The 27,863-nt window shown below is 39.5% G+C and overlaps 1 protein-coding gene across 1 annotated transcript; it reads left to right on the top strand.

Moving 5' to 3' along the window:
* Positions 1-68: 68 nt before the first annotated feature.
* LCT (lactase) lies at positions 69-27,200 on the top strand. The gene is made up of 17 exons (XM_015889611.3): positions 69-511; positions 2,791-2,867; positions 4,509-4,592; positions 5,518-5,620; positions 6,017-6,095; positions 7,549-8,254; positions 8,846-9,491; positions 11,067-12,629; positions 13,727-13,995; positions 16,606-16,896; positions 17,415-17,613; positions 18,717-18,919; positions 20,489-20,586; positions 21,481-21,615; positions 23,491-23,714; positions 24,789-25,025; positions 25,627-27,200. The coding sequence occupies exons 1-17, from the start codon at positions 163-165 to the stop codon at positions 25,854-25,856; spliced, it is 5,493 nt and encodes a 1,830-aa protein (XP_015745097.2). The 5' UTR covers positions 69-162; the 3' UTR covers positions 25,857-27,200.
* The last annotated feature ends 663 nt before the right edge of the window (positions 27,201-27,863 follow it).

Genomic DNA, 27,863 nt, shown 5'->3' with positions numbered 1-27,863 from the left:
GGACATATAGGAGGACCTACATTTTATTCTGTAGAGGCTCAGTCAGATTATATTTGCCATCAACCCTCACTTGCTTCTTTGTCATCACACTTTGACAAACTCCATGCAACTGGTGTGACGCATTTTAAGGTGGTCTTGCCATGGACTTCTATCCTGCCAGAGATGAATGCCCAAAAACCAAACAAGACAAATGTGGAATGCTACAAACAACTTCTCAGAATTCTCAAATCTGCTGATCTTAAACCGGTTTTAATTCTGCACCAGTATGGTTTACCAAAGTCTTTAGGCACCCAGCTTGGATCTATAATTTTCACCAATCTTTTTGTTGAATATGCAGACTTTTCATTTGGGACTTTTGGTGAATTAGTGGACACCTGGATCACTTTCAGCCATTTGCCTGAGATTACAAAGGGATTACCTCTTGCAGATCCAAAAGTCTTTCCTCTACAAGTACTAGTTTCAGCACATCAAAAAGCTTATAAAATCTACCATGAAAAACACTCATTTGAAGGTAAAGTGAGAATGAATGAATGAATGAATGAATGAATGAATGAATGAATGAATGAATGAATGAATGAAGTGCAACTTTGGAAAATGTGTGAGTTTTAGAGATTGGGGCATATAGAATAAGTGAATACAGTACTCTAGTAAGCTGATACTGCATGTTCCAGGCGGCATCATAACTTGATGTCTTTTAAGACTAGCAAAGTAAAGGGTGATTATATCAAAGAGAGAATCCTATTGGTACAAACTTTCTCTTACTCAGTTGAATTCCTGACCTCTTATCTGCATTCTTATTCCCACAACAAAATTACAGACCATATTTTATTTTCCTGAACATCTGTCTTTAGTTAAACTGGCCACTGTCCTTGGCTTGTTCTTCCTGCATGCCTTAGATTTCTGGGAGACAATTTATATCTGATAATGCATGAATGCAAGATTTTTCATCCACAAATGGGGATGGGGGGAAATGAATTGGATTAGGGATCATGGAGCAATGGAAACTTCCCTAAATCATTGCTCCTTCTATAATCTCAGTCCATGAGTGTACCTTTGTATTGCCAATTGTCCAGGCAATTTGCCTTTATTGGCCATATGAGAGTTTTGGCCATATTAGGCCATAAAGTAATTAGGCATATTAGAGTTTTAACATGTACTTTCTTATTGCCAATTGCCTAGGCAATTGGTTCTTTTAATTTTTTTATATCCAGAGGCAATAAACACCAATAAGTAAGGAGATTTCAAACGTTATTGTTAACTCTAGCAAACATTTAAATAGGAATATAAAGATATAAGATACAAAATTAGCAGGTAGAATTAAACAGAAATACAAAAGCATAGTATAAAAGCGTAACATACCAAGCAAGATGATAACAACTCTTCCCCTATTGTCAGGAGCCACAATAAAGTGACAGCAGAGAGACCCCAAGATGGCTTAGATTACACAGCTCCTGGTACCAAGGCCTGTGTCCACGCTCCAGGACTCAAGGGGCAATGCCAGGGCTTTTTGTCAAAGTCTGGCACTGCAATCTCATGGCTCTGTTTCCATGGAGTCAGGGGCTGTGAGAATGACTTTGACCAGATGTTGCACCTGCTCGTCATGTGAACCAAGAGCCTGGGAACTATATAGATAAACTAGTGCTTAATCTAAACGATCCTGAGAGTTTTGTCTTCTCCCTCCCCCCACCCCACTTCTAAGTAAAAGTGAAAAACAAGCCAGCCAAACATTATTATGACTCAGAGTGAACTTTCTTAACATGTGCAGGAGAAATCAAAATATGGCACCTAAACTCCTTGAAGTAACAATGGTCTTCCACACTGCCACTACAACCTTATATAGGGGGGACAACACTCCCACTGGAGCAAACAACAGTTCCTCTACTGCCAAATGCAGATAGGCAGGGAGATGCCAATTTGGATTGCTGAAATGGGTAAAGTCCCCTCCCATCTCCAGGGCATAGTCTCAGTTCAGCTGAAACGTCCTCTTCTCTCAGAAATTTTTGCATTCTATATACCATTTCTAGATGATCTCATCAACTTCTAAGGCTCAGTGTATGTCCACGCTTTCTGTATCTTCTGTACCTCTTTTCTTCATAACTACTATATCCAGCTATGTACTTTAGATGTTCTAAGACTGAATTTTTCATTGCATTTGCCAGTTTTCACTTCTGGTAGATCCTGGACCAATGGTCAACCTAGTGGTCACCCAGTCAATCAGGTGTGAGCATTGTTTCCCCTCTTCCCACCCTCCCCACCCCCATTTTTTCTTCTCCTTTGCTCTTTTGCCAAGTCAAGCTTCTTTTCATATAGCTATGTGAAAATGTGAGCCTTCCATTTGGTGAGAATGCTGGCCCAAGTTCTCACCACTGTAAGTGCTTATGGATGAAACCTCTTCTCATTTTCCACTGTCACATTTTTATCTAAGCTACTGCCTCCAAAATCATTAGTTCCTCCTTTGATCATATGATATAATGCCCTCCATAAATATGGTCTGCTTGTTTTCTCCCATCATTATCTCAAATCCATCAAAACCAAGCATGGTTTTCCTATCCCACTCACTACACACCACATGCACAGACGCACACACACATCCTGCTTGTTTTACAATACCTTACTAGTTCTGCAGAAAAGGAAATAAAATTTAATTAGTGAATTAATTCTGTAGTGTTGTCCCATCCTCAAGACTACCCAAAGACTCCTAATTTCTTAAATACTGATGCCTTTCTCTCTTTCTACATACTTTCCCCCTTGGATTCTGATAACAATGTGGTTTTTTTTCCTAATTTTCAGATGGAAAAGTATCCATTTCCTTGGGCCTTAGTGATAATGGGCTGATGCTGCCAGAATCACTCACAGTTTCAGTTTGGGTGATGTATTTAATTTTCTTGGAATCAGATTTGTCTTCAACTTACAGCTGAAAAAGAAAAGAAACATGTACTAATGTTAAATTTAGTTCATTTCTAACTTACAAAACCTATGACACACAATTTCCCAGAGCAAACGCAACCCATCAGCAGTTTAATGAACCAGTACTTGTCTCCTGTTTGAGGTTGTCCAACATCTGGCAAGCTGGATATTCTGTTGGAAGAAATATAGCACAAAACACTTTGTACTATGCCTGTTTTCTTTATGGAATGCACAGCAACTAGTTACAATGTCCAGTAGCCTGGCTAATCTCAAAAGGGAATATGACAAGTTTATAAGGATAAGTCCATGAAATGGTCATTAGTTATAATCATGCTTTGGGAATTCCATAGCATGTGCTTTTGAATTCTGTCCATTGGAGACCAAGAGCAGAAGGCTTTTCTCTTCAAGTCAGCTGAGCAATCTTTAGGAAAGAAGATGCTAGGCCAGATGAATCCAACAAGACTTTAATACTCTCCGAAACCTTCAGAACTGATCTTAATCCAAATATTGCTTTCCATGTGAGAAAACATTTGTAGATCATCAATGAGTCACCCAAATGAATACATGTGCCTTTTTGGCCTCCATGGGGAGCTGCAACTGATTGCTGTTTTCATAGCTGAAAATTATATCCTGCAGAAATATTGTTAGGTGGTGGGTAGGGCTATGTCTAGATTCAGTGTAGCCACACAATAGTAAACAGCAAAGCAAAGACCCTTTCAAATGGAACTTGACTGCTGGTGGTGTCATACCCATGTCCACGTGATTCTCTTGCCTCATTTGTTCTGGGATATCTTCTCCACTTCCTAACCTAGCTTGTATTACCATGAGCAAATCTGTGTGTTCTTGTCACTAATTGCACTGAACACAATGTAAGTTTTTAAGTAATAAAGCTCCCACTTTAAAAAAAAAAATGGCAAAGGTCTTTAAGTTAATAAATAAATAAAATAAAGTTAATATCCTAGGCTTTAAAAGAAAATGAATCACTTTGCTATATTGCCATATGCATACATAACTTGTACATACCTTATTCAAGATTTGCAAATGGTAGAATAATTTCTCTGTTTCTACAGTATGTTTTTCCACTTTTAAATACATTGGGAGGATGCAAAGTGGGAATCGATCTTTGAGATCTTGTGTTCTATGTATGTAATTTCAGGGGTTATGATTTTTATACATTGTTAGATTTGCAATAGCGTGCGAGAGGAGCTAATATATCTGCAAAATCTGAAAATCAGGCATCACCATACTAACAAATTCTGTTTCATAATTCATTCTCTTTGTACAATGCTATCATTTCCCTTCATACTAGCCATCAAGTATAACTAAGTGCTTTAAAAATAAACCTACTGTAGTTGCAAAATATAACTTCATAAAAGTCAGAAGCATTCATGGGGGAGGTGGGAATCAACAGTCAACAGCATCAAAATTCATGTGTGTCACACACAGCACATACAGTATGTAAAAAGGGGCCCAGTCATGCCTGCTATTTTGATCCTGTTGGCACCTCCCTTGGGAGATACCCCTGATTATCCTGGTGAAAGTTCTTCTGGAGAAGTAGCTGCAGAAATGGTTGCAGATAACAACGTTCTGTTTCATTTTAGGCCTCTATAGATTTTCTCTCTCTCAGCCTACGGTACAACTGTAAAACTGAAGCAGGTATTGAAAAGATGCTGAATGAAATAAAGGTAATTCAGAGCAATTGCACCAATGTACTTTACGGTATTCTGCAGACTGTCTCTTGAATGGCCTTTGTGATATTAATGCAACTTTGTTTGCATGCTTATAGATCAGCCTTTCTCAACTCAGTGCCTTTCAGATGTGTTGAACTATCAGCCCCTATCCAAAGATTCTGTAGTCCAACACATCTGGGTGTGATCCATTGTCTATCTGGGGAAACCTTAGCTATGTTCCCCTGAATTAATGTGAGTGCAATTCGATGCTAAGCTGGCTTTTCATCTCCAAACCAAATACACTACAATTAATTTTACAGAATGTTCACTCAGAAACAAGCCAAGAAATCTGCCCAAATCTTGCACACCGCCCAATTTTCTATGTGCTTACTTGGAAATAAGGTCTGCTATGCTTATTGGATTTGATCAATTGAATAGGGTTGTAGCCTTCATCTAACTGGGCAACACAGTGCAGTATATACAGTATGTTTTGATAATCTACTCTCCAAATTTTTCCTAATGATCAATGTCCATTTCAATTTAGACTACCTATTTTTTTTTAAGTATGCATGAGAACGAGTCTTTAATATTGCCTTTGGTCTAAATGGGAAGCCTTTTTAAATTAAGGGCTGTCCTGTTGTGCTGTCTGAGGATTCTGAAAAAGACATATCCAGAAATCTCAAGGTGGAGAAAGATGTTGTTGGAGGGTTTTACTCACACTCCATTAATCACCAGCATCTACCAAGCTTCTCTACAACTCTTAGCAACAGCAGTGTTGCCTTACTTCTTACTTAAGGCAGAATTACTCCCTGTAAAAAAAATTTAATTATGTGCCATCAAGTCATTTTCAACTCCTAGCAACTACATAGATAGATTCCTCCATGAAGATCTTGACTCTTAAGATTAACACATGTCATAACTTAATACGTTGTGCTTTCAGCATCTCATACATGATACGGATGTTCTACTCTTCAGTCTAAACTTCTCTGAATGTTCTTCTGATCAAGAAAACGAGCTTACAACAATGGCTTCCATTTTCAGTGGTATGTCTCTTCTGTGGGAAGGAAAAGTTGTAGTATTGCGTGGCTTATAAATGGTGAATATGGTGATTGGGAAGCAAGGGAAATACAGCAATTTTCCTCCTGCACATGGGAGGCAAATGCTATTCATTTCAACAGGGGGAGGGGGGAGTCAAATGGAAGCTTGTGGTTGGGGAGCAATAGAGATGTGTTGCAGGACAACCTTGTTTTATGACCTGCAAATTAAACAGCTCCCCTTGGGTGTGATGGAGGATATTGTATATAGCAGAACATTTTAGACCTCTCTTGCCAAACAGCAGATATCCCTGAGAAGGATCAGTGGTCAGACTGAACTGTATTGGTTCTCACCTATTCTTGCTTATCTGTTTATTGCATTGATTCTGTTTCTCTATTTTCCAGCCATGTATGAAGCCCAAGCACTGGTAAAAGGCTACGATGTGAATTCCTTCTTAGAGGGCTTAGGCATTCCAGAAGCAAGGTACAAAGTATTTATTTTTATGCTTACGTGTGATTAAATAAATAAAATACACAGTGTCTTTGGCAATTCTTATTTGCATCTCATAATAAATATTTGGTAAATGTAAACGTTTGGGGCAGCATTTTATAACGGCTTTGCAGTTATTCAAAAAGATATTTTGTATTACAGTACTTTTTTGCCCCACTGTAGCTTGAGAAAGCTTGTGCCTCACAAAAACTGTGTCTGTGATTCCAGGCATGCTCGATATGTGGCAATATAATTTTAGCCCAACTGTTCTAAGCGTAAAATTTCTCTTCTCTGAGTGGCAAACAATGTATTGTCTAACTGTGTTACAGCTATATTTAACTTCATACAAAATATTGTGATGATAGTCTGGCTGCTTTGAAAATAATGGTCCCCATTATCCAGCCAGGTATCACTTCAGGAACTAAGGATTGGGAGGGGGATAACCTGTACCCCAAAAGCCATAGGTGTTTCCCCAAAGTTTTGGCTACAGCCCTATGCTCTCCTCCCAGACTAAATTACCCTTGGATTATCAGATCACAGGAGAGCAATCCTATGACTTGCTGTTGAGCTTTGTATGGCTATCTGATAACTGTCTGATAAACACTACCTGTTCTCAAGATCCTTTTTTGCTCCTATTCATGTTGTTCCCATAAAATAGCTTCACAGTTATTAAGTAGGTAGAGAAAAGAGATTGCTGACATTTTGCGCAATTCTAAAGTAGTTACTTTCATCAACTGCATATTAGTGGTGTATACGCTATCCTGCCCAATCTGATGGATGCTTCACTGATATTGCTACTTTCCAGATGGGCTGGATCAGCTCTCTTGATGCCCCAGAGCTGAAGACCAAAATCTTTGGAGGTCACCAGATTCAGATGCAGGCTTCTTTTTATCCTCTGTGTGTGTGTGTGTGTGTGTGTGTGTATACATATATACATATATACATACATGTGAACACATGCCCACATGCCCACAAAAAATTAGCCAGTATGGTTTGAACTTTGCAATATAAATATCATTGTTACCAGTGAAGAGATACCTTATTGGGCCAGCGCTCTTCCTACATTTTAGTCTGGTTTACAGAGGCAAATCTAGAATATTCATCACAATGATAAAACATACATCCTACTGTTGTGGCACAAGATCCGTCTCTTGTGTGTTATGATGCATGTACAAAAGGGCAGAGTTTGCGTTGCAGTATCACAGCACAAATGCATCATTTGCTTTGAGTTTCTTTATTCTTGGTATGTTTCATGAAAATCTATATATTAAGATTGTTCTAATCCAAACTCTGGGATGATTTTCCCTGCAAATATAACGGTTTTCCACATGGATTTTATGTAGCTTCATCTGTACTATTTGAAATTTCTTGCCACAATTTCATTTGAATGATTTGAATGAGTAATTATAAAAAGTCTAGTTACTGATATATTCTTTTTTTTTTTAAGGTCCCACAAAAATCCAGCTATTCAATCAAAGCAGAAGGAAGACCTTACACAAGCTGAGACTCCACTTTCAAATTATCAAAAGATTTGGGGAAAATTTGCTCACCAATCTAAGCAGGAAAGAGACTCTTTTGTGACAGATATTTTCCCTAGTGGTTTTCTCTGGGGTACATCAACAGGATCCTTTAATGTTGAAGGAGCCTGGGCAGAAGATGGGAAAGGAGAGAGTATTTGGGACCGATATGGACATCAAGGCCATATCCATAAGAATCAAACAGCCGATGTTGCCTCTGATAGTTACCGCAAGACTGAATATGATGTTTATCTTCTTAGAGGTCTTCATCCAAAGATCTACAAATTTTCTATATCATGGCCTAGGATTTTTGCCAATGGGGATAACAGCAGCTTGAACCCTCAAGGAGTGAATTACTACAACAAACTCATTGACAGCTTGCTGGATTCTGGCATTGAACCCATGGTGACCTTGTTCCACTGGGACCTTCCACAAGTGCTGCAGGACCTTGGTGGTTGGCAGAATGAGAGCATCATTGGTGCCTTCACAAACTATGCAGCTTTCTGCTTCGCCACGTTTGGAGATCGGGTTAAACTCTGGGTTACCTTCCATGAACCGTGGGTCATTAGCTATGCTGGTTATGGTACAGGGCAGCATCCTCCAGGAATTCACAGTCCAGGCACAGCATCCTATCAGGTACCAGAAGCAAAAACACTCAGTAGCTTGCCCTAACTAAAAGGTTGAAGAAGAACAAGAAGTCATGGGCAATTGCTACTTAATCTGAGGCTTGAATTAATATACATCCCCTATTTAACAATTTGAGAAGAAGAGTGAAAAACACAGGTCTTGAAGACTAAGATCAAACTACCAGGCATTGAAGAGAAGGGTGGGCAACCAGTGACCCATGGGCTGCATATGGTGCCAACCTCTGCTTTATAGTCCCAGAACACTCTCAGAACCCTCCAAATATGTTTGGAATGGAGAGGGCCAAGCTCTTACACCCACTGGGGCCCATTGTAATCCATCTGAATGGAGGGTTTTAAATGTCCTGTATCTGTTTTGAAGACCTAAAAAAATAGGGTGAGATTTTCCCTCTCAGGGTATGGTTGTTGAACCCCAAATCAGGAGGCTCAGTAGAAAAACATTAGAGCTTGCATATCATCTGGATTAGCATTTTTTCCTATCCCTTCTTGCCAGAGATACTAGCAACTGAACTTGTAACTTCACATAGAATATTTAGTGGAGTAATGCATACAGTATTTATTATATATTTCTGTTTTCCAACAGGTGGCTCATGTGATCCTCAAGGCACATGCTCAAGCTTGGCATATTTACAACAGGCAGTATCGTCCCCAGCAGCAGGGGAAAGTGGGCATTGTGTTGAACTCTGACTGGGCTGAACCCAAGGCCTCCAGCCTTCTCCAGGATGTGAAAGCAGCCGAGCGCTACTTACAATTCATGTTGGGCTGGTTTGCTCACCCAATATATGTTAATGGCGATTATCCGGAGATCTTGAAGTCCCAGATTGAGGAGATAAATACGCAGTGCTCTGCTGCTATTGCCAATCTCCCCACATTCACCAGTGAGGAGAAGAAGCTGGTGAAAGGAACGGCTGACTTCTTTGGTCTTTCTCATTATACTTCCAGGCTTGTTGGTGCTTTGGCTAATCAAACCTGTACACCAGACTATGAGACTATTGGGGGCTTTTCCCAGGATGTGGATCCTTCTTGGCCAAGGACAGCTGCACCCTGGTTGTATGTAGTCCCATGGGGGTTGAGGAGATTGTTGCAGTTCGTGTCTGATGAATATACAAATGCAAGTATCCCCATTTACATAGCGGCAAATGGTGCACCCACTGATGATGGAGGCGATTGGATCAATGATACCATGAGGCTGGATTACTACCGTCTCTATATCAATGAGGCCTTAAAAGGTACAGAAGATTTTCATGTTGAGCTTGTGAGAGTTTGGTGTAAGGTGGATAGTTAGCACTTTGGCTGTTTCACCAGATGCTAGAAATGTTAATGTCCCACAAATTGTTTATCTATATTGGCCTGATAGATAAAACTTGCAGGTCTCTCCAGGCAACCCAAAGATCAAGGAAGACATGCAGCCCCTACAGCTTCACAAGATCATTCCACTAGAACTCATTGGCAAACTAACCATTTTAGACGGCATGATTTTTTCGTTCTCAAGAAATGCATTAAACATCTGCTAAGTTTAACACACCAATTCTGTCTTAATCAGCTTCACGTACCCTCAAAACACACATAAAAATGATTGAATGTTACTGCATATCTCCCATGCTTTCAGGGGCCAAATAATTAAAACGAACAAACACTGTGGCTCCAGTTGCAAAAGGCTTTCCTATAAAACCACAAAGTGGTGTTACTTCACTTTCTAGAGCAATTTGGTTTCAATCACTGGGGTGGCCTACTTCAAGATGGTGCCTCATTGCCTCCAGTCGAAAGCACCAAGGCTGGGCACTTCATTTGACTACTACATTTTGGTGGAAATGTCTTCTGCTCATCCATGTGCAGAAGATTATCCCAGGCCAGTGAAGTAACCATTTTGTTGCAGTTCTAGACCTGTTGCCCAGAAATGGAGCACTGCTTCACTTCATAGAGCTGTGCCAGAGAGAAGTACTCCCTCAAGGCTTCCTATTGGCATGTTACTTATCCTGGCTTAGAAAATGCAAACCTATTGTTTGCCTCTGTAATACCAAACCATGAAAGGCGGGCAGCACTAGCTTCGGATCTACTAGTGAGCTTCAGGGAGCACGAAGGATTGGCACCCATCACTGGGAAAGCCAATAAATTGATACAATCAAATGTATTGATTGTATCAATTAATACAATCTCATGCCTAGCCTTATGGGTGAAAAAAGGGCTCAGTGAAGCTTGGCTGGTAATACTGGAATGCCTAGGCACTTGGCAATGAAATCCTTAGTCATCTGATTACTGCAGCATTAGTGGTGATTTATGCATCCAAGTGAATCACAGACTGCAGATATAACTGCCATATGGCCTTGTAGCTTCTCGATCATGCAGCTTTTTAAAGTGTTAGTTCTCTTGTTCAGCTGTGAGTTATATATAATACAATCAATTACATTAACATTAAAATTAAGCAATAATATTGCTTGCATAAACCTATTTAATGTTTTTAGCTTTGCTTGGTGAATTAGGAGGTTTACTATCATATCACCCCTTTTTATATCTTCTGTATATCAGAGATGTACAACCTATACTGAAAGGACTGCATGCAGTTCCCCAAAGTCTTGTGTACAATACTAGAACTTTTCCAAAACCTGCTACCAAACTCTAATTTTTAATTTAATTAAATCAAATTAAATATAGTTTTGCTTCTGATCCCACTGAAAGACCACCTATGGCCTGCAGGTGTTCACATTGCTTTATATAGATGAAAGAAGAATAATTTTGTGATTATTCTGTGTATTTTACAGGACTGAATGAAAATCTAAATGATTTTTTTGTTGTTTGCTTGACAGCTATAAGACAAGATGGTGTGGATGTTCAGTCATATATTGCCCGATCACTGATTGATGGTTTTGAAGGCATTTCAGGTTATAGTCAAAAATTTGGCCTTCATAATGTGAATTTTGAAGATGCCAATAGACAAAGAACACCAAGAAAATCTGCATATTTCTTCTCTTCTGTGATTGAAAATAATGGATTTCCTAGTACAAGCATGAGAAAACACATCCAGCCGTTCAGAAAGGATTTTTCCATGCCCTCAAGGCTGCCTAGTTTGTCAGCGTCTGAAGTCCCCTCAAAGGCAAAGATAGTTTGGGAAAAATTTTCTGGCCAGACTAACTTTGAAAGAGACATGTATTTTTATGACACTTTCCCAAAAGATTTTCTGTGGGGTGTTTCCACTTCTGCCTATCAGATTGAAGGAGGCTGGGATGCAGATGGAAAAGGACCTAGCATATGGGATAACTTTACCCATACGCCAGGAAAAATTAAGAACGATGATACTGGAGATGTAGCTTGTGACAGCTACAATAAAGTAGATGAAGATCTTTATTTATTGAGAGCCTTAAAGGTGAACAGTTATCGCTTCTCCTTCTCATGGCCTCGAATTTTTCCAGATGGCAGAAATCAATCTATAAATAGTTATGGGGTTGATTATTACAACCGATTGATTAATGGTCTACTGGCTGCAAATATTACACCAATGGTCACTCTGTACCATTGGGATCTGCCTCAAGCTCTCCAAGACATTGGTGGGTGGGCAAACCCTGAATTGATCGAACTATATAATAGTTATGCTGACTTCTGTTTTCATACTTTTGGAGATAGGGTTAAGTTCTGGATTACTTTCAATGAACCTGTCACAATTTCATGGCTTGGCTATGATACAGGTGCCTATCCTCCAAATGTGGTAGACAATCCGGGTGATGCCCTCTATAAAGTTAGTCATACAATATTGAAGGCTCATGCCAGGGTATATCATACATATGCCCAGAAGTATAAGAAAAGCCAGAAAGGTGTAATTTCCATAAGTCTCAACATTGACTGGGTTGAACCGAAGATGCCAAGAGATCCCCAGGATGTAAAAGCAGCAGATCGTTTCCTACAGTTCACTGGGGGATGGTTTGCACATCCGATTTTTAAAAATGGTGACTATCCAGATGCCATGAAATGGACAGTGGGAAACCGGACTGAGCTGCAGAAATTGTCAGCCTCCCGGCTTCCAGTTTTCACTGAAGAAGAGAAAAAATATATCCAGGGCACGGCAGATGTCTTCTGCTTGAACTATTATACCACCAACATTATAAAGCACAAGACTACCAGGTTGAAACCATTTTCTTATGAACATGACCAAGAACGAGCCCTGGAGAGAGATTCTTCATGGCCAACCACAGCCCTGACAAATCTGCGAGCAGTGCCATGGGGACTGCGGAGGCTCCTAAACTGGATCAAGGAGGAATATGGCAACCCACCTATTTACATTACTGAGAATGGAGTTGGAATAAAAATTAAGTCAGATGTTGATGATACCAAAAGGGTCTTTTATTATAAAACCTACATTGATGAAGCTTTGAAAGGTAATGATAATAATGATAATATATTAAATGTAGATGCCGCCCAATTCCCAGCAACTCTGATGATGTGTAAAGCCTGCAATTTAATATCTACTTGTAGGTACCAGATAGAATTAGAGGAAGCACAGATAAACTTTTTGAGGTCAGGGGTTACTGGGCATACTTGGCAATTTTAGACTATCATGGGCACCCTGGCAAACTGTTTTGCTTTGCTTTGCTGGCACGTTGCTTGGCTTTTCGTTACAGGTCATCTTGTTACTCAACTAAATTAATTCTAGCTTTAAATAAAGTTGAAAGGTAGGGAACAAATCACATAGGGATCAGCAGAATTTAGCTTGGGAAAATATTCTTAGAATTGCACTATTAGAACAGACAAAAATATAAATACCTTGTATTTAAAGTTAATTAAATGAAGCATGCAAACCTAAGCATACATTCCTGAGAGTAAATGCTATTGACCATGTAGGACTTCAGAATAAACTTATACAAGATTGTGTCAGCCATCATTTTAAATACAGTCATTCCTACTTAACTTTTCAATTACTTTTAAATCTGAAAATCACTATTTTATGGAATGATCACTCAGTTATTAATGCTTTCTTAGAGGAAATTTCTCATGTATTCTATGAGATTTTGTCTCCTGTAAATGAAGTTATTTCCACAAAGTTCAAAGGAATTTCCTCCCAGAGAAAAGCATGTAGGATTGCAGCCTGGTCCAATCTGGGATTGTCCCAAAAGTTCTGGCCAGCTCTGAGAGTTATAGACCCAGCACATCTGAAGCACCAAGTTCAGAAAGGCTGCATTAGTGTGTGTTTGAAATCTGTATTCTTGAGGTCATGTGCCTTGAAATTGCAGCCACTGTGCATACTTATCTGTGAGTAAATCACAGATTCTTGAAATTGCAGATAAATGTACATAGGACTGCAGGCTGAAGGACCATTTACTTCCAATCATGCACAAGATTGCTCCCTTCACAGACACATAAGTCAACAGGAGCAAATAATCATGCCCCTTTCTTGTTTCCCAAGTTCATTTTCTTGTTTAGTCGTATAGTAATCATATCCAGTTCAAAAACTGTCTTTTGGTTTTCTGTTTTTTAGCCTACAAGCTGGATGGAGTAAATCTTCAAGGTTTTTTTGCCCGGTCACTTATGGATAATTTTGAATGGCTGAATGGTTATGAACCAAGATTTGGCCTACACCAGGTTGATTTTGAAAATCCAAACAGGCCTAGAACTCCAAAGCGTTCTGCTATATATTATTCTGAAATCATACGTAACAATGGATTCCCACTGTCAAAAGAGGATGAATTCCTTTATGGAGAATTTCCCAAGAACTTCTATTGGAGTGTGGCCACAGCAGCATATCAGGTTAGAAAACATGCTTTGATGTAGAAGATTATTAATAACGTTGTGGAAATTGTTGGGAGATTTGTTAGATCTGGCATGAATAGCCACTGGCTAGATCGCCAGGATATCTGTATGAAGTGGTGGAAGTAGAAGGTTAGGGGACTGCCCAGCCAGACTACCATGGAGACAGCTTGGGGTGGGGCAGGGTTAGACAGACTACAGGCCTGGGGGGCGGGGGGAACGGTGAAGAGGAGGTTGGGGAGAACTGCAAAGAAATGAGACTGGCAGAGGGAGATACAGGCAGGGGAAGAGAGATGGGCTTCTAGCTTTTGGCACCTTCTCGAATTCTTGGATGCCAGAATGCTGGGATCCTTAGACTCAGACTGCTGTTACTAAATGCCAAATCTACTTGTAATACAGCTTTAATCCTCTACTATGTGAAAAGGAAGAGTGAACAGACCTGTATGTATAACTTATCCTAGTTTGGAGATATTCCTGTTTCAGCAACTATTACTCCAAGGACAGGGAGGGGGCATAGCAATGATCCTCTGAGAGATCTTGGATATGATCAGATGCTCTGCTTTGCTAGTGGTACTGCTTGTGTACCATCCAACCTGCTGCCCAGCAATATCCTTATCTGAGCTGCTTGATTTGATAACTTGACAGAGATTGGATTCCCCCATCTGAGTGTCAGGGAATTTCAGCATCCATCCTCTGAGAGTGGGATTGGGCTTGACTTAGAAGTTCGTGGACTACATGGTAGAGATAGGTTTCTCCCAGGTGATAATTCGTCTAACTCAAACAGATGACCATATGCTGGTTCTAGCCTTCACCTCTAGCCTTGATCTCACCTCTAGCCTTCACCTATAATAGTTGGCTTGTAATCTGAAAGTGAAGGACACCTGTTATAACAGTGGTTCCACTCTTTCCTGAGTGAGCACTTCCAGTCAATAGTGATGAGGATGATAGGTTAAGAGCTTGGCTATTCCTCTCTGGGGTCCACAGTCTTTTCACTCTTCCTCATTCTGCTTAACATTTATATGAAACTGCTGGGAGAGGTCATCTGTTAGTTCAGGGAAGACATTAATATGTGGATGATATTTATTTATTTATTCACCTTCACCCTGGGCCAGGCAGGAGATGTCATGGAGTCTTTACCTAGTCTCTGAAGCTGTGTGGGATTAGATGGGATGAAACAGGCTCAAACTGAATCCCAGCAAGTTGGAGTTATTGCTTTTCCAGAAACGAACTGTCTCCAAGTTGGCTCCCACTTTGGCTCTAGATGGGGCTGCCCTTCCCCAAAGTAGCAACTCTGCAGTCTGGGGAATCTTCAACACTCTGGATTTCTGTTGGAGCAGTGGGTGGAAACTTTTGCTCATTTTCATCTGGTGCACCAGTTGCATCCTTTTTAGAGTATCTCACTTAGTTGGACAGTATAATAGTCCAACTGTTCTCTACTTGGGGCTGCCTTTGAAGACTACTCAGAAACTGCATTGGTGTAGAATACAGTAGCCCACTTGGTGGTGGGTGAGATCCATATTAGTAGAGCAGTGCCTAAACTGGATCTCTGAACTGGATATCTTTCTAAACTGAATTGGCTACCATGAGGCTTCTATGTACACTTCAAAATGCTGGTAATGACTTACAAAGCCCTTTGTGGTGGGTTTCCTTGTTATGGAAGGCAATGTCTTCTCCAGGTAATATCTGCCCATCCTGTGTGTGTGTGGGCTGAGGTACACTGTGGACTCCTCCACCTCGAAATGGTGGGGAGTGGAGTCCAGAAGTAGCCTTTCTCAATTATTCCCCCACCCAACCTTATGGAACAGCCTGCCTTCTGAGGTCAGCAGAGCCCCCTTTCTATGATCTCATACAAAGCAATGGAGGCAGTTCCTTTGGCCAGGATTTCAAGGCTGTGACTGGGGCTGCTGCTGTTTTTATGCCCTGTTTTAGGTTCTTTGATTGAGCTCTTATGGCCATTTTAATACTTGTAACATTTGGGTTGTATTATTTGTGAGCTGCCCAGATGGGGGTAGCATAAAAAAATTCAACAAATAAATAAAATAAATAAATAACCCAAAGCCTTCATTGTGTAAAAATAAGCCATGTTTCCAGAATGTCTGGAGGAATTTTTTTTCTAAATTAGTATCTGTCTTGATGATGGTGAGCTACCGCTTTAATGATAATTCAAAACCCATAACAAGGAAACATTTTTATTAAGCCATCTGAAGTTTATAAGATGAACAGTAATTCTTCCTTAGGAAAAATTATTTAAACTCCAGAAAAACGGTGGGAGGAACAGAGAAATACAATGTTGTCCGTCTTTAACCTCTGCCTTTTTCTTGTAGTCAATATAATTGCTGCTGTTTTGTATTTTAGCAGTGAGTCACTGAAGTGAGAGCCAGCGTGGTGGTCTAAGTATTAGTCTAGGATTGGCCAGAGCTGAGTTCAAATTCCTATTCAACCCTGAGGAGCCTACGTATGTCTGTCTCATTCTTTCCACCTAAACTTACAGGCTTGTGGGAAAGATCAAAATGTGTCTATGTGTATGTGTGTATAGGGGGGGGGGAGATGATTATTGCCTTCCAGGGAAGATGTAATAAAAGTAAAATAAATTATTTCCTTTCATTAAAGATTGAAGGAGCTTGGAGAGCAGATGGAAAAGGCCTCAGTATTTGGGACCAGTTTGCTCACACGCCTTTGAAAATTAACAATGATGAAAATGGAGATATAGCTTGTGACAGCTACCACAAAATAGAGGCAGACTTGACTGCTCTGAAAGACATCAAGGTGACCCATTATCGTTTTTCAATCTCCTGGTCTCGCGTTCTCCCAGATGGGACCACCAAGCATATCAATGAAGCTGGCCTGAAATATTATGAAAGATTTGTGGATGCACTTCTTGCAGCCAATATCCAACCTCAGGTAAAAACAGTGCTAGATTCCTTACAATCTGTATGTTTGGAGAGGGGAGATACATTATCTTTCAGGTTTATAATTAGATTATTTGTTATATATAGTTGAGGTTGGGAATACAACACTCAGAGGTACTAGGTAGTACCCATTGACTTCCAATACTCCAAAAAATTAAAATGGACAAAATCTCACAAAATTACACATTTTGGGGGGAATTGCACCAATCTTTTTTTTTCCTTCCAGAAATATCTGCAAAGAAGCCAAATATAGTATAATTGCATGCACAATGTGTCTTAACTGATAGCATAAAAGACTTAATATGGAAGCATTTCAAGACATTTTGTTGAATCAAGTATTATATATTTGCACACCATGACTGGCTGTGGTTTGTAGAAGAGTTCAATAAACTATTTCTGCTAAAATAATATTTCACAGTTTGCCACTATTACAGATAACTGATTAATTTAACAAAAATGGTAGTCTTCTGTAAATGCATGTCTTCTGTAAATGCATGTCTTAAACTCTAGGTAACCCTGTACCACTGGGATCTTCCTCAGGCCCTCCAGAACAGTGGAGGGTGGGAAAATGAGAGCATCATTCAGAAATTTAAAGACTATGCAGACCTCATTTTTCAAAGATTGGGAGACAAAGTGAAATTTTGGATAACTTTAAATGAGCCTTATGTCATTGCCAATCTTGGTCACGGTTATGGAGTGTCTGCGCCAGGTAAGGTGTTTTGCCAACCCTACTTGTTTGTAAGAGGAATGCTTTAGAAAATGGAAGGATGTTGTTGATTATTCAGATCTGTGTTGACCCATGAGAGGACAGTTTTACAATTGATAGGGAACCTAAAAGTCCAGGTTTAATGTAATGTAAATGTAGGGAAACTTTAGCCTTCCAAGTGTTGCTGAATTATAAATCTCTGCAGCCCCGATCATCAGGACCAATTGTGAGGGATGCTGGGAGCTATAATTCAGCAGAATCTGGAGGGCTCACAGGTGTCTCACCCTTAATCCGGTGTTCCTGACTCTTCTGAATAGAGTATCAGGAACAGGAGTAATTAGTGGGAGTCATTAATGGAGCTAAGAACTTTGAAAAACTGAGCAGCAAATCTGTTCTTAGGTGAACAAGGTCTGAATTGTCTCTTGGGTTTGTTAATCAATTTTGTTAGAATGTCTTAGAAAGTCATAGAAAGCATTATCTGATAGATTCTTTACAGGAAGAGCAGAGTGTGAGAGGGATCGTTGTAAGCCGTATGAAAGCCTTTACTCCCTTGTCATCTTATGCCAGGTGTGGTGCAGCTGCGTTGCCAAGCATATTCAGATTTTCCTAGTCATTCCTTTCTAAGCATCCCACACACAAGCTGTTCTGAGCAACATATGCAACTTCATGCTGGGGCATAGGGAACAACAGATTAATGCACACGTGTAAATGAGTTGTGGGAAAGCTTCAACTTAGAATTTTTAGCCAACTGTGAAGTAGGGATCCATGCAGACCAGCCACTGATTTATGTACATGTCAGAAATAAAAATGATATCTATAATATTTCATTATAATTTAATTTACATTTTGATTAAGGGAAGGTTTACTTTAGGATCTCCTTTAAATTGTATTATCATTATGTCAGTGCTACAGTCATCAAGGCAGTAAAATGGGCATCTGTCACCACTTTAACCTAATATACTGAAAGAAGAAGAAGAAAAAATGCACATTTTAAGAGGGTATCTCCTTGCAGAAAAGCGAGTAGATTAAAATGTATGATTAAAATGTATATATCAGTGCCCCTGTAGCTGTTGGGTAACCCATTCCCCACATCACTGTTTTTTCAGGCATATCTGAAAGACCAGGCCGCGCTCCTTACATTGTGGGGCACAATTTGATCAAGGCACATGCAGAAGTGTGGCATCTCTACAATGAGATCTATCGCCCCAAACAAAGAGGATTGATCTCACTTTCCATCAGTGTAGAGTGGGCTGAACCAAAGAATCCTTACAAGCAGGAGGATTATGATGCTGCTCAGAGATATATTCAGGTAATAGGATATCTGTAACAGAGAGGCCCCCAGTCTTAGATCCCCAGTTGTTGCTGGACTATAGCTCCCATTTTGTTTGATCACAGATTATATTAGCTAGGTATGAGCTGAGATACAAGTGATCAGTAATCAGGACACAATGTTGGGAAGTTCCAACATTTCATAAATTAAATAATGATATGAACTCTATCATGTACTCTGAATCACGTGTATATTCTTGTAACAGCCAGATTTGCTTGGTTTTAAAGGCAAAAAAGTAGATGTTCTTCTAGTAAAGCATAATCAACAGAAACATAGTCTGTTTTTTTTTTCTTCCTAGCATTTTTCCTGCATGTGCAGGGTCTGCTTTTTTTTTGGATCAACCAAATGTTGATCTGTTGGTTGCGACAGGAATCTATACTTGGATTATGAAATGTGTTGCCATCTCTGAGAGGCAAAATAGTTAGTGCATGATCAGCTTCAGTCTATGACCAGGTATGAGGAGAGAACACCAATTGACCAGGTCTTATGCCCTCCTAGATGGAACATGCCTCCCGTACATCAGTTCTTGCTTACTCCAATTTTAAAACAAGAGTTATGTTGTTTTAAAGAAATTAGGGAGTAAGTCCAGCTCAGATTTCTCCAGCCTGGTTCAGAATAGCCATGCTACCTTAGAAATTCTGTAATCTCAGAATTCAGAATGTTCAGAAATCTGGAAGGTGGTCTACTTGGAGAAGGCTGGTATAGATTGTGAATAGCCGAAATGTGCAGCATTTACACTGTGCTTTAGGGTTTATCTGTTCATGCATATGTACATGACTTTCAGTTGTAGAAGTTTAACTACTGAATTTCTTGGGAAGGGAGATATAGTCTAATGAGTAGCCATTCTAGCACCTCATACCTTTTTAAGAAAGCATTTTCAGAAGGGGAATCATGAACCTAAGAGGTCCATGCTTCCATTCCCACTTACAGTGTAATGAGTAAACTGTTGGACTAGGAGTGGGGAGGCTCAGGTTCTAATCTGCCCTCAGCTACAGAGGCTCACTGGATGCCTTTGGGGCAGTCATTCTCTCTTAGTCCAACCTATCTCACAGGTTGTTGTGGGGGGGGGGAAGGAGGGGAGACTGCTATGTACACCGCCTTGAGCTCCTAAATGAAAGATAGGATGAACATCTAATATATATCCAATATTTTGGGATACTTTTAAAAAAATGGTAGATACTGTTTTATTTCCAAGAAGGGAAGGGCTGATACTGATTATACACCTCCATGCTATATGGATAGAAGTTGGTGCTCTAGCTCTAGCTATTACTACTACTACTATTTTTACCTTTTATTCAGCAGAAGGGCAGTACAGGGTGTGGGAGCCCTCTCTCTCTCAGAGACTAGGGTTAGGAGAAGGACACCAGTGAGGTGCCCCTGGAAGACAAGTGATAGCAACAGTAACTGTAACTACCAAGCAGCTACATCAAGGTCACAGTGTGTAGACTCAAAGGGCTTCTGGGAAAGGAGGCTTGAGGAGCTGCTTTTTTGCAAATATGTTGCTGAACGTGCATGTAATTCTTGATTTTTTGTGATTTCCTACCATAGTTTTTTGCTGGTTGGTTTGCTCATCCTATTTTCAAAACCGGTGATTATAATGAACTGATGAAAAAAAGGATACAAGCAAGAAGCCCCGGCAAATCAAGGTAAGTTAGTCACTAATTCATAATTTACAGTATATTTTTCAGCTGAAAAAGTTCTCAGGGTAGCCTATAAAAAATAATCAAATAAGGCCATCACTCTCCACTGGCTTACCTCACAAAAGAAAAGGAATGGGGGGGGGGGTAGGAAATCCAAGTACGAGCTGTTAAAAATGAAAGAGTCATTCTTGTATTGACCAATTGTCTTGGAAAGAATGTGGGAACGGGAGGAGCCTGATGGTTGGTGTCCCTGCAGAGCTTTCTGAATGTTGCTCAACTCCTGCAATGGGAATCTGTAGAGACAAGGATGGTGGTGAGGACTCTTTGCTGACAAAACTCCTTGCAACAACTAGGTCCTTGCTATGGGCCAGCTTCCTCAGCCAATTGTCAGAATATCTTATTTTCTGGTGACCTCAAAAAAACTATGATGGACGAGAGAGTGGGAGAAAAGAGCTGGGAGGTGGGGTGAGGTGAGGTGAGATGAAATGAAATGAGGTGAGGATTCCTGCCAGTGGAAGCACTAAATTCTCATGAGGTTTGGGAAGCTGCAGTACTTCAAAAGAGAAAACTAGCATTGCTGCAGTTTCATTTATACTACAGCAAAGCTAGCAATAAACTGGCTCAGTTTCCAGATCCAGTCATGAAACTGGGCACAGAAACTGGCCAGATTCTGAACTATCTAGAAGACCCTGTGTGGAGGTGCTCTTGGTATAATGTCAATTTTCAGTGCCATGTTTTTGCTCTTTTGATAAGATGAAGTGCCTACATAGCAATTTATGCTACCATATTATAAATGACAGAGCCCATCTGATTTGATAACATGTAATCTTGCCATTCCTTTGTAATAAATGTATCATGTAAAAAAACTATTTCTCTATGTGCGTGTTATGTGTGATGCAGGCTCCCTGAATTTACTGAAAGTGAAAAGCAAAGAATTAAAGGGACATATGACTTTTTTGGCTTGAATCATTATACCACAATCCTGGCATCTGACTTATATTTTCCTCCACTTATAACATCCTACGATGCTGATAGGTAAGCTGTAATCATGACTTTATATTACATTAAATTATGCACTGACTAAATAATCCCAATAAAAATGAAATATAAATGAGTTAACTATTTTTGAGGGTGAAATTATTGGATTGTGTGACTAGATAGTAACAACATTTACCGTTACATTGTTATTTGATGAAATTGGGATCTTCCCATGTTGTGAAGCAACTCAGACATCACGTATTGCAACCACAAAGCTTATATGTTGGTCCCTGTTGCAGAAAAATCTAAAATTTCCATAAGATGTTGTAGATAGCTTGTTCTCAAAGAAACTGTAATAAGTATTGACCTTTGGTACACATATGTATTGTTTGTCCAGTATAAAATAGATTTTGTAGACACCTCTAGTGCTTTCAGCATGTCTGCAAATGGGTTACCACTTAGGTTCTTAAATGAAATCTAAGTGCATAAATGGGCCAACTCCTTACAGTTACAGTAGTCTGTGGCCTCACTTTTGCACTACACACACACCTCACTGCCTAAGTGATCAATATTGCAGATCCTGTTGTCAGAAAACGACAGACACGGGTTCGGTTGTCCAGTAGACAGAAGTTTTTATTGGGCACGTTTGCAAAGGTGGGTCCCTCCCGCAGCAATGGAGGAACCCCGAAACAAGGTCTGACAGGTTTTTATACCCCCTATCTGTCCTCCCCCTCCTACGAGGGCTTGGCTCACAATCTCACCTTTCTTTTTTTTACCGCCCCGGAGCGCCGCTAATTAACCGCAAAACCGCAGACATTCCACTTTCCGAATCCAATCAGCGCAATACACATTCCAATCCCCACTTGACCCGACAGCCGCCCCCTGCCGTTTCTCTTCACTCTGGTGCGAACGTGCCTCCTGCCTACAGTATTTCCTCCCTCCTGCCGTCCCTCTTCACTCTGGTGCGAGTGTGCCTTCTGCCCATCCTCCCTCCTGCCGCCCCCCAAGGCTGCCCCATGGTGCACAGTGCTCTCCCCTAGCAAACATGGTTCGTTTGAGGCCCTCACTTCTCCCTGCCTTCTCACACTGTTATTTGGGGCATCACTGGAATTTTAAAAAGAAATGCAAATATATATAATATTCTTAACACTGTGTACATTCAAACTAAGTATGCTAGTGAAACACCTGGATTTACACTTTGAAGTAAACCAGCAATTCCAAACTTTTCCTTTAAGTAGATTATTACACTGATACCAGTATTCTTGTAGACCACAATGAATGCCAAAATCTCATAAGATTTTAAGTGAGAATGTCAAAATCTCATGACATCTCATAAGATTTTGGCCAATTTTAAAAAAATATATTTTTACTTTCATTTTTATTTGGTCCTATTTCATGAACTACTTACAGTATTGTTGAAGACCACCAGTGTTAACTGGAGCACAAAAATGGGAACCAGTGGATTATTTCAACCATGGATTATTTCAACAATAATTTCTTGAAAAACCCACATAGGCTTATACATAACTCTAAGTTGTAAATCCTTTTAGAAACCACAAAGTCTGGGTTCAAAATCGAACAACTACTTGTTGGCTAAGCATAATAAATAACAAATACATAAATAACAAATACATAAATAAACTTAGCCAGTTATTCATCAGCCTTTCTGTTTCCACCTCCACCATCATAGGCCTAGTTCATGGACAACATACAGATAGCTACCATCACAAGAGCACTTCCCAAGATTTTCTGTGCCCATACTCTCTTCTCAGCCTTCTGTTTTGGCAAGCAGAAACTTTGTACCTAATTTTATGTCAGCAGGCTACGACTCTACACAAAAGTCATAGTTGCAAAAGTTGAGGAGGGAGCAGTGAATACCTGTTTTGTTGCATATTATAGAAACAATCGTTATATTTGTGTTCTCTTTGACAGAGGCGTCGCCTCCATAGCAGACCGCAGCTGGCTGGGTTCTGGCTCCTTTTGGCTGAAAGTGACACCATTTGGCTTCAGAAGGCTCTTGAAGTGGATCAAAGAAGAATACAATAATCCACCTGTTTATGTGACTGAGAACGGGATTTCCGAACGTACAGACAGAGGTTTGAATGATACCTGGCGCATACATTATTTAAAGAGTTACATCAACGAAGCATTAAAAGGTATGTGGTTTTCCTTGCATAAGCAATCCCCAATCCAAATAATCTTTCTACCTTATCTCTGTTTTCCTTGAAGAGTGAACATTTAACTCATTTTCCAATGAATGCAGGTAATGGAGAAAGAATCTTTGCTGGCATGGAGGTGGGTGTTGAGTGCAGAAGTGAGAAAATAAATCCTAACCCTGTTTTCATTTCTTCCAAATGAATCTCCAAAGATCTTCCACTTTCCAAGGGTTCAAAATCTGAGAAAACCTGTGTTTTAAATATAGGCAGAGATAGCCTGGTGATACATATGGTACAGAATTTCCATGTTGCTTTTGAAAACCTAACCTCTATTGCAGATTTTGTTATTCTGCAAACTGTTTAGTATTGGAACAAGCTACCTTAGCAGTTGCTGAACTCCTTTATTATTTTATTATTGAAATTTTGTGAGTGTGTGTGTGTGTGTGTGTGAAGAGAAACTCAAAGGTAAAAAAATTAACAAGAACAGAACGTTATTATTTGTAATGTTAACAGCATTAACAACAATTTAAAATGTATTAAGTTGAGGCTAAATAAGACTTTATCAGGAATGTTACAGTGGTTTTCCTGGAATGGGAGATAATTGAACTACCGTAGTTGACCATTTGAGGTTCCTTCCAGCTTGATGGTTTTGCTTTACTAGAAGAAGGAAGATGCTAAGGATCCTCTACCTCTAATATGTAATCAGTCCTTCCTTGATGAAAACATGAAAGAAGAAAAATGGCAAAAATCTACAGTATTCACTGTCATATGTTTGGCCATCCATACTAGAAATACAGAAAGTGCAGTGTTTAATGTATATCCTACTATCTTAAGAGCTGTTCTTTTCAATACACTTGCATTAAGGTGATTCATTCTGTATGCCTGGCTCTTGAATTTTCTTCTCTGCTTACTCCTTCAAGATGAAGTTTTGGAACTTCATAAGCAGCCCAGATGCGTATAGGGAGGCTGCAACCCAATTATTCAGGAGTCTGCACTGTGTAGGAATTATTTGGAACTAAACTTGTATAGAACTGCACTGTAAAATCTTTCCCATCCCTATTTTGTATATAACAGGAGTTGTATTTGATGGTGTTGACCTCCGAGGTTATACCGTTTGGAGCTTGATGGACAATTTTGAATGGGCAGTGGGCTTCTCTGAAAGGTTTGGGCTGTATTACACCAACTACACGGACCCCAATCTATCTAGAATTCCAAAGGAGTCTTCAAAGTATTACTCATCTATTATCCGCTGTAACGGCTTTCCAGATCCAGCCAATGGACCTCATTTGTGTCTGGAGCCACAGCCTGAAGGTAGATATATTACCAGCAGAAAGGAATCAGCTTTACACTAAGAAAATTTTAAAAATATTACTATTCTTATAACTGTAATAATTATGCCAGTCTGGACACATTTCTACACAGCAGAAAAAAAAGCATTGATAATTATGTTAATTAGTTATGATGTTGAGAGGGAGGGAGAGGGAGAGATTGTCCTTCCTTCCTTCCTCCCTCCCTCCCTCCCTGGGAGTTGCATTGCAATAGTCAGCTGGTACCAATATGAAAAATTGTCGTATCTGGTATTAAAAGGAAAAGCTTAATGGTTGATCCTCTAAAAATACCAAGGCAAATTAGTCTGCATCTATTTGTCTTTGGTTTTGGAGCATCCCCAAAAGGAGTACTCAGGAGAGTAGCCTAAGGGTTGAAGCTGGAACACAGGAAGCTCAAGTTTTACAACTGTATGAATCAAATCCAATGGGTCTTGTTCCCTATATGTGCCATTGGCAATATCAATCTTCTCAACTTGAGGTTGTTTTGAGGTCTGTTTGAAAAATACTAGAGCAATTTTTCACCAGCATATTTGGATGTACCCGTTTACAAATCTTACATATTTACCATTACTTTATCTTTGTAGGTACTAAACTACCAACTACAAACAATACCCTGCCACTTACAAGCCCAACAGGACTTTTAGATATCGAGAAGGTGCAATTTTTGGGACTGGAACTGACTTCATCGCAGGCTAAAATAGCTCTTTATATTCTGTTTGTCCTATGCTTGCTGGCTATGCTAGGTTTTGCTGGTTTCCTTTGTGCATATAAAAAGAAATCCAAAAATATCCGGAAACAAACAGCTTTTAAATAAAATGAAATCAGAACGAAGTTTTGCCTTATCATCTGAAGACTTTGAGCCATGCACATTTGAAGCTGTCTCTAAAGTGCATAGGTGCTATTTAAAGTACATTATCATGACATGCATCAATTAGCAGTACAATTCTGAGTTTTTGCACCTGAGATAGAATGGCTTATGCAATTTTGGGATGTTGTTTTGCTATGACTATGAACTTAAGACTAGCACACTCTCAGTGTAGTGGGAAACCTACTTGTGTGTGTGGGGAACACAAAGCAGAGACATGACAGGCTGTTTATCAGGATGATTTCAAGTTAACCCCAAATCCCATTATTAGACATTTTGGAGCATCAGTGAAAAGGTATTATCTAAGCTCTTTTCAGGAAAACAGGGTCAATTGTTCAGAATTTATTCCACAACAAATGAATGGAAGATATATCCTTGTTGTATGCAAATATAATAAAGAATATTACAGAAAAATAGTTAAGAATGACTTCACTACATTTGCCAAGTTTTGTCATTACTTCTGAGAAGCAAATAATTGTAGTAGGTACCAATTGGAGATCTTTTGGCTTGTCTGTTCATTTACTGTATTTAACCAACACTAAAGCAACATTCCCAATTCTACAGAAGGAATAGCTTCAAGTTAACACAACTCACAATGTCAGTGTTTGCTATGATGAGATACAGAATTATAGCCAGATAGGTGGTTAGTGAACTTTGCTTACCCTTCTATGTGGGGAAAGGGAAAGGGGTAGAATTGTATTGCTTTTTTGTGAACAGAAATCTGTCTACTCACAAAAATAACCAAACTCAATCCAATCTATGAAGTTTCCTTCACTCCAAACAGAGCATGGCTAGAGAAATTGTAGTCAACATACTATAGAAAACAATAGTTTTGTGCCTATGGATAGTGTTAATTCAGTCTTTGACTATGATAGCTCTACCTTTTCAATGGGGGTCCCAAAAGCACCTTTAGTTACTAGGGGTGGTTTGCCAGCTGTGGCCAGCGCTGCACACTGTTTATATGCCTTTCATTTTCTCTTGATTGTTCTACAGCAGTACATTGCATAAAAGAAAGTAATACATAACACATGACTTTGAAGGTACATTAGCACAAACTATTAATTGCTAGGGTTGAATAAAATAATCACATTTTATTACTTTTCAAGCTGCTGCACAAGTTAATGGGACACTTGAGTTAGACAAAAATGCTAGAACTTCTCCTTAAAGCCATAATGCCAAGTATTTAAGGACTTTAAAATCTCTCTCTTCTGAACTCCTGTGTATCACTGAAGTCAAATAAGAGGCAATCAGGAATGATATCGATCCTGCATCCAAAAAGAAGGCACCAGAGGAAAGCAGGATATCTATTTTTCATTTTAAGCCCCCCCTTTTTTCTGTGAAAGCTCAAAGCAATGGGGAGTGGGATGCTCTCATTTTATATCTGTACAAATTAAATTAAACTGTGAATCTGAGTAAGGTTTATCTGGTCAGTGCTGTCTTTTTACTTTTTTTGTTTTACTCTACCTTTCCCTTTGATTTTAATGTTTCTTGTCTCAACAAGACCTTTTAAAAAACTAATCTGGCCCTTTATTTCTGTTGTTATGTACACATAAATAGTTGAATCAGATACACCAATGTGATACTGTGTAATGGTAACGGCAGCAGACATGTTGAATCACCAGACCCAGTCCCCAAATAGGATCCATCCCCTTTCCAAATCCCCATCTATACAAGTCAAGGGGACAAGAAGTTGTAACATCCCAGTCTCTTTGTTATGGAATGGGGATCATTCCATGGCTCTCTTTATAAACAGTGTGACATTTCAAACAATTATCATGTTATGTGCTAAGTATTTGGAAAAAAAAACTTTATTGAATGCTGAGAGATAAAAACTATGAATATTGGGCTGTTGGTACAGAAGCATTGCAGGAAAAAAAAAAACCTTATCCAATTTATCAGGGTTTGCACTCCTCTAGGATTGGCTTGTTTTGTACTTGGAGCTGCCTATTTGCTCAA

The sequence above is a fragment of the Python bivittatus genome, unplaced genomic scaffold (genome assembly GCF_059951505.1).
Source record: "Python bivittatus isolate LINGU-HERP-01145 unplaced genomic scaffold, Pbiv_v1 ctg000480_np1212, whole genome shotgun sequence".
NCBI classification, from domain to species: domain Eukaryota; kingdom Metazoa; phylum Chordata; class Lepidosauria; order Squamata; family Pythonidae; genus Python; species Python bivittatus.
This window is presented reverse-complemented; position numbering and strand designations above follow the sequence as displayed.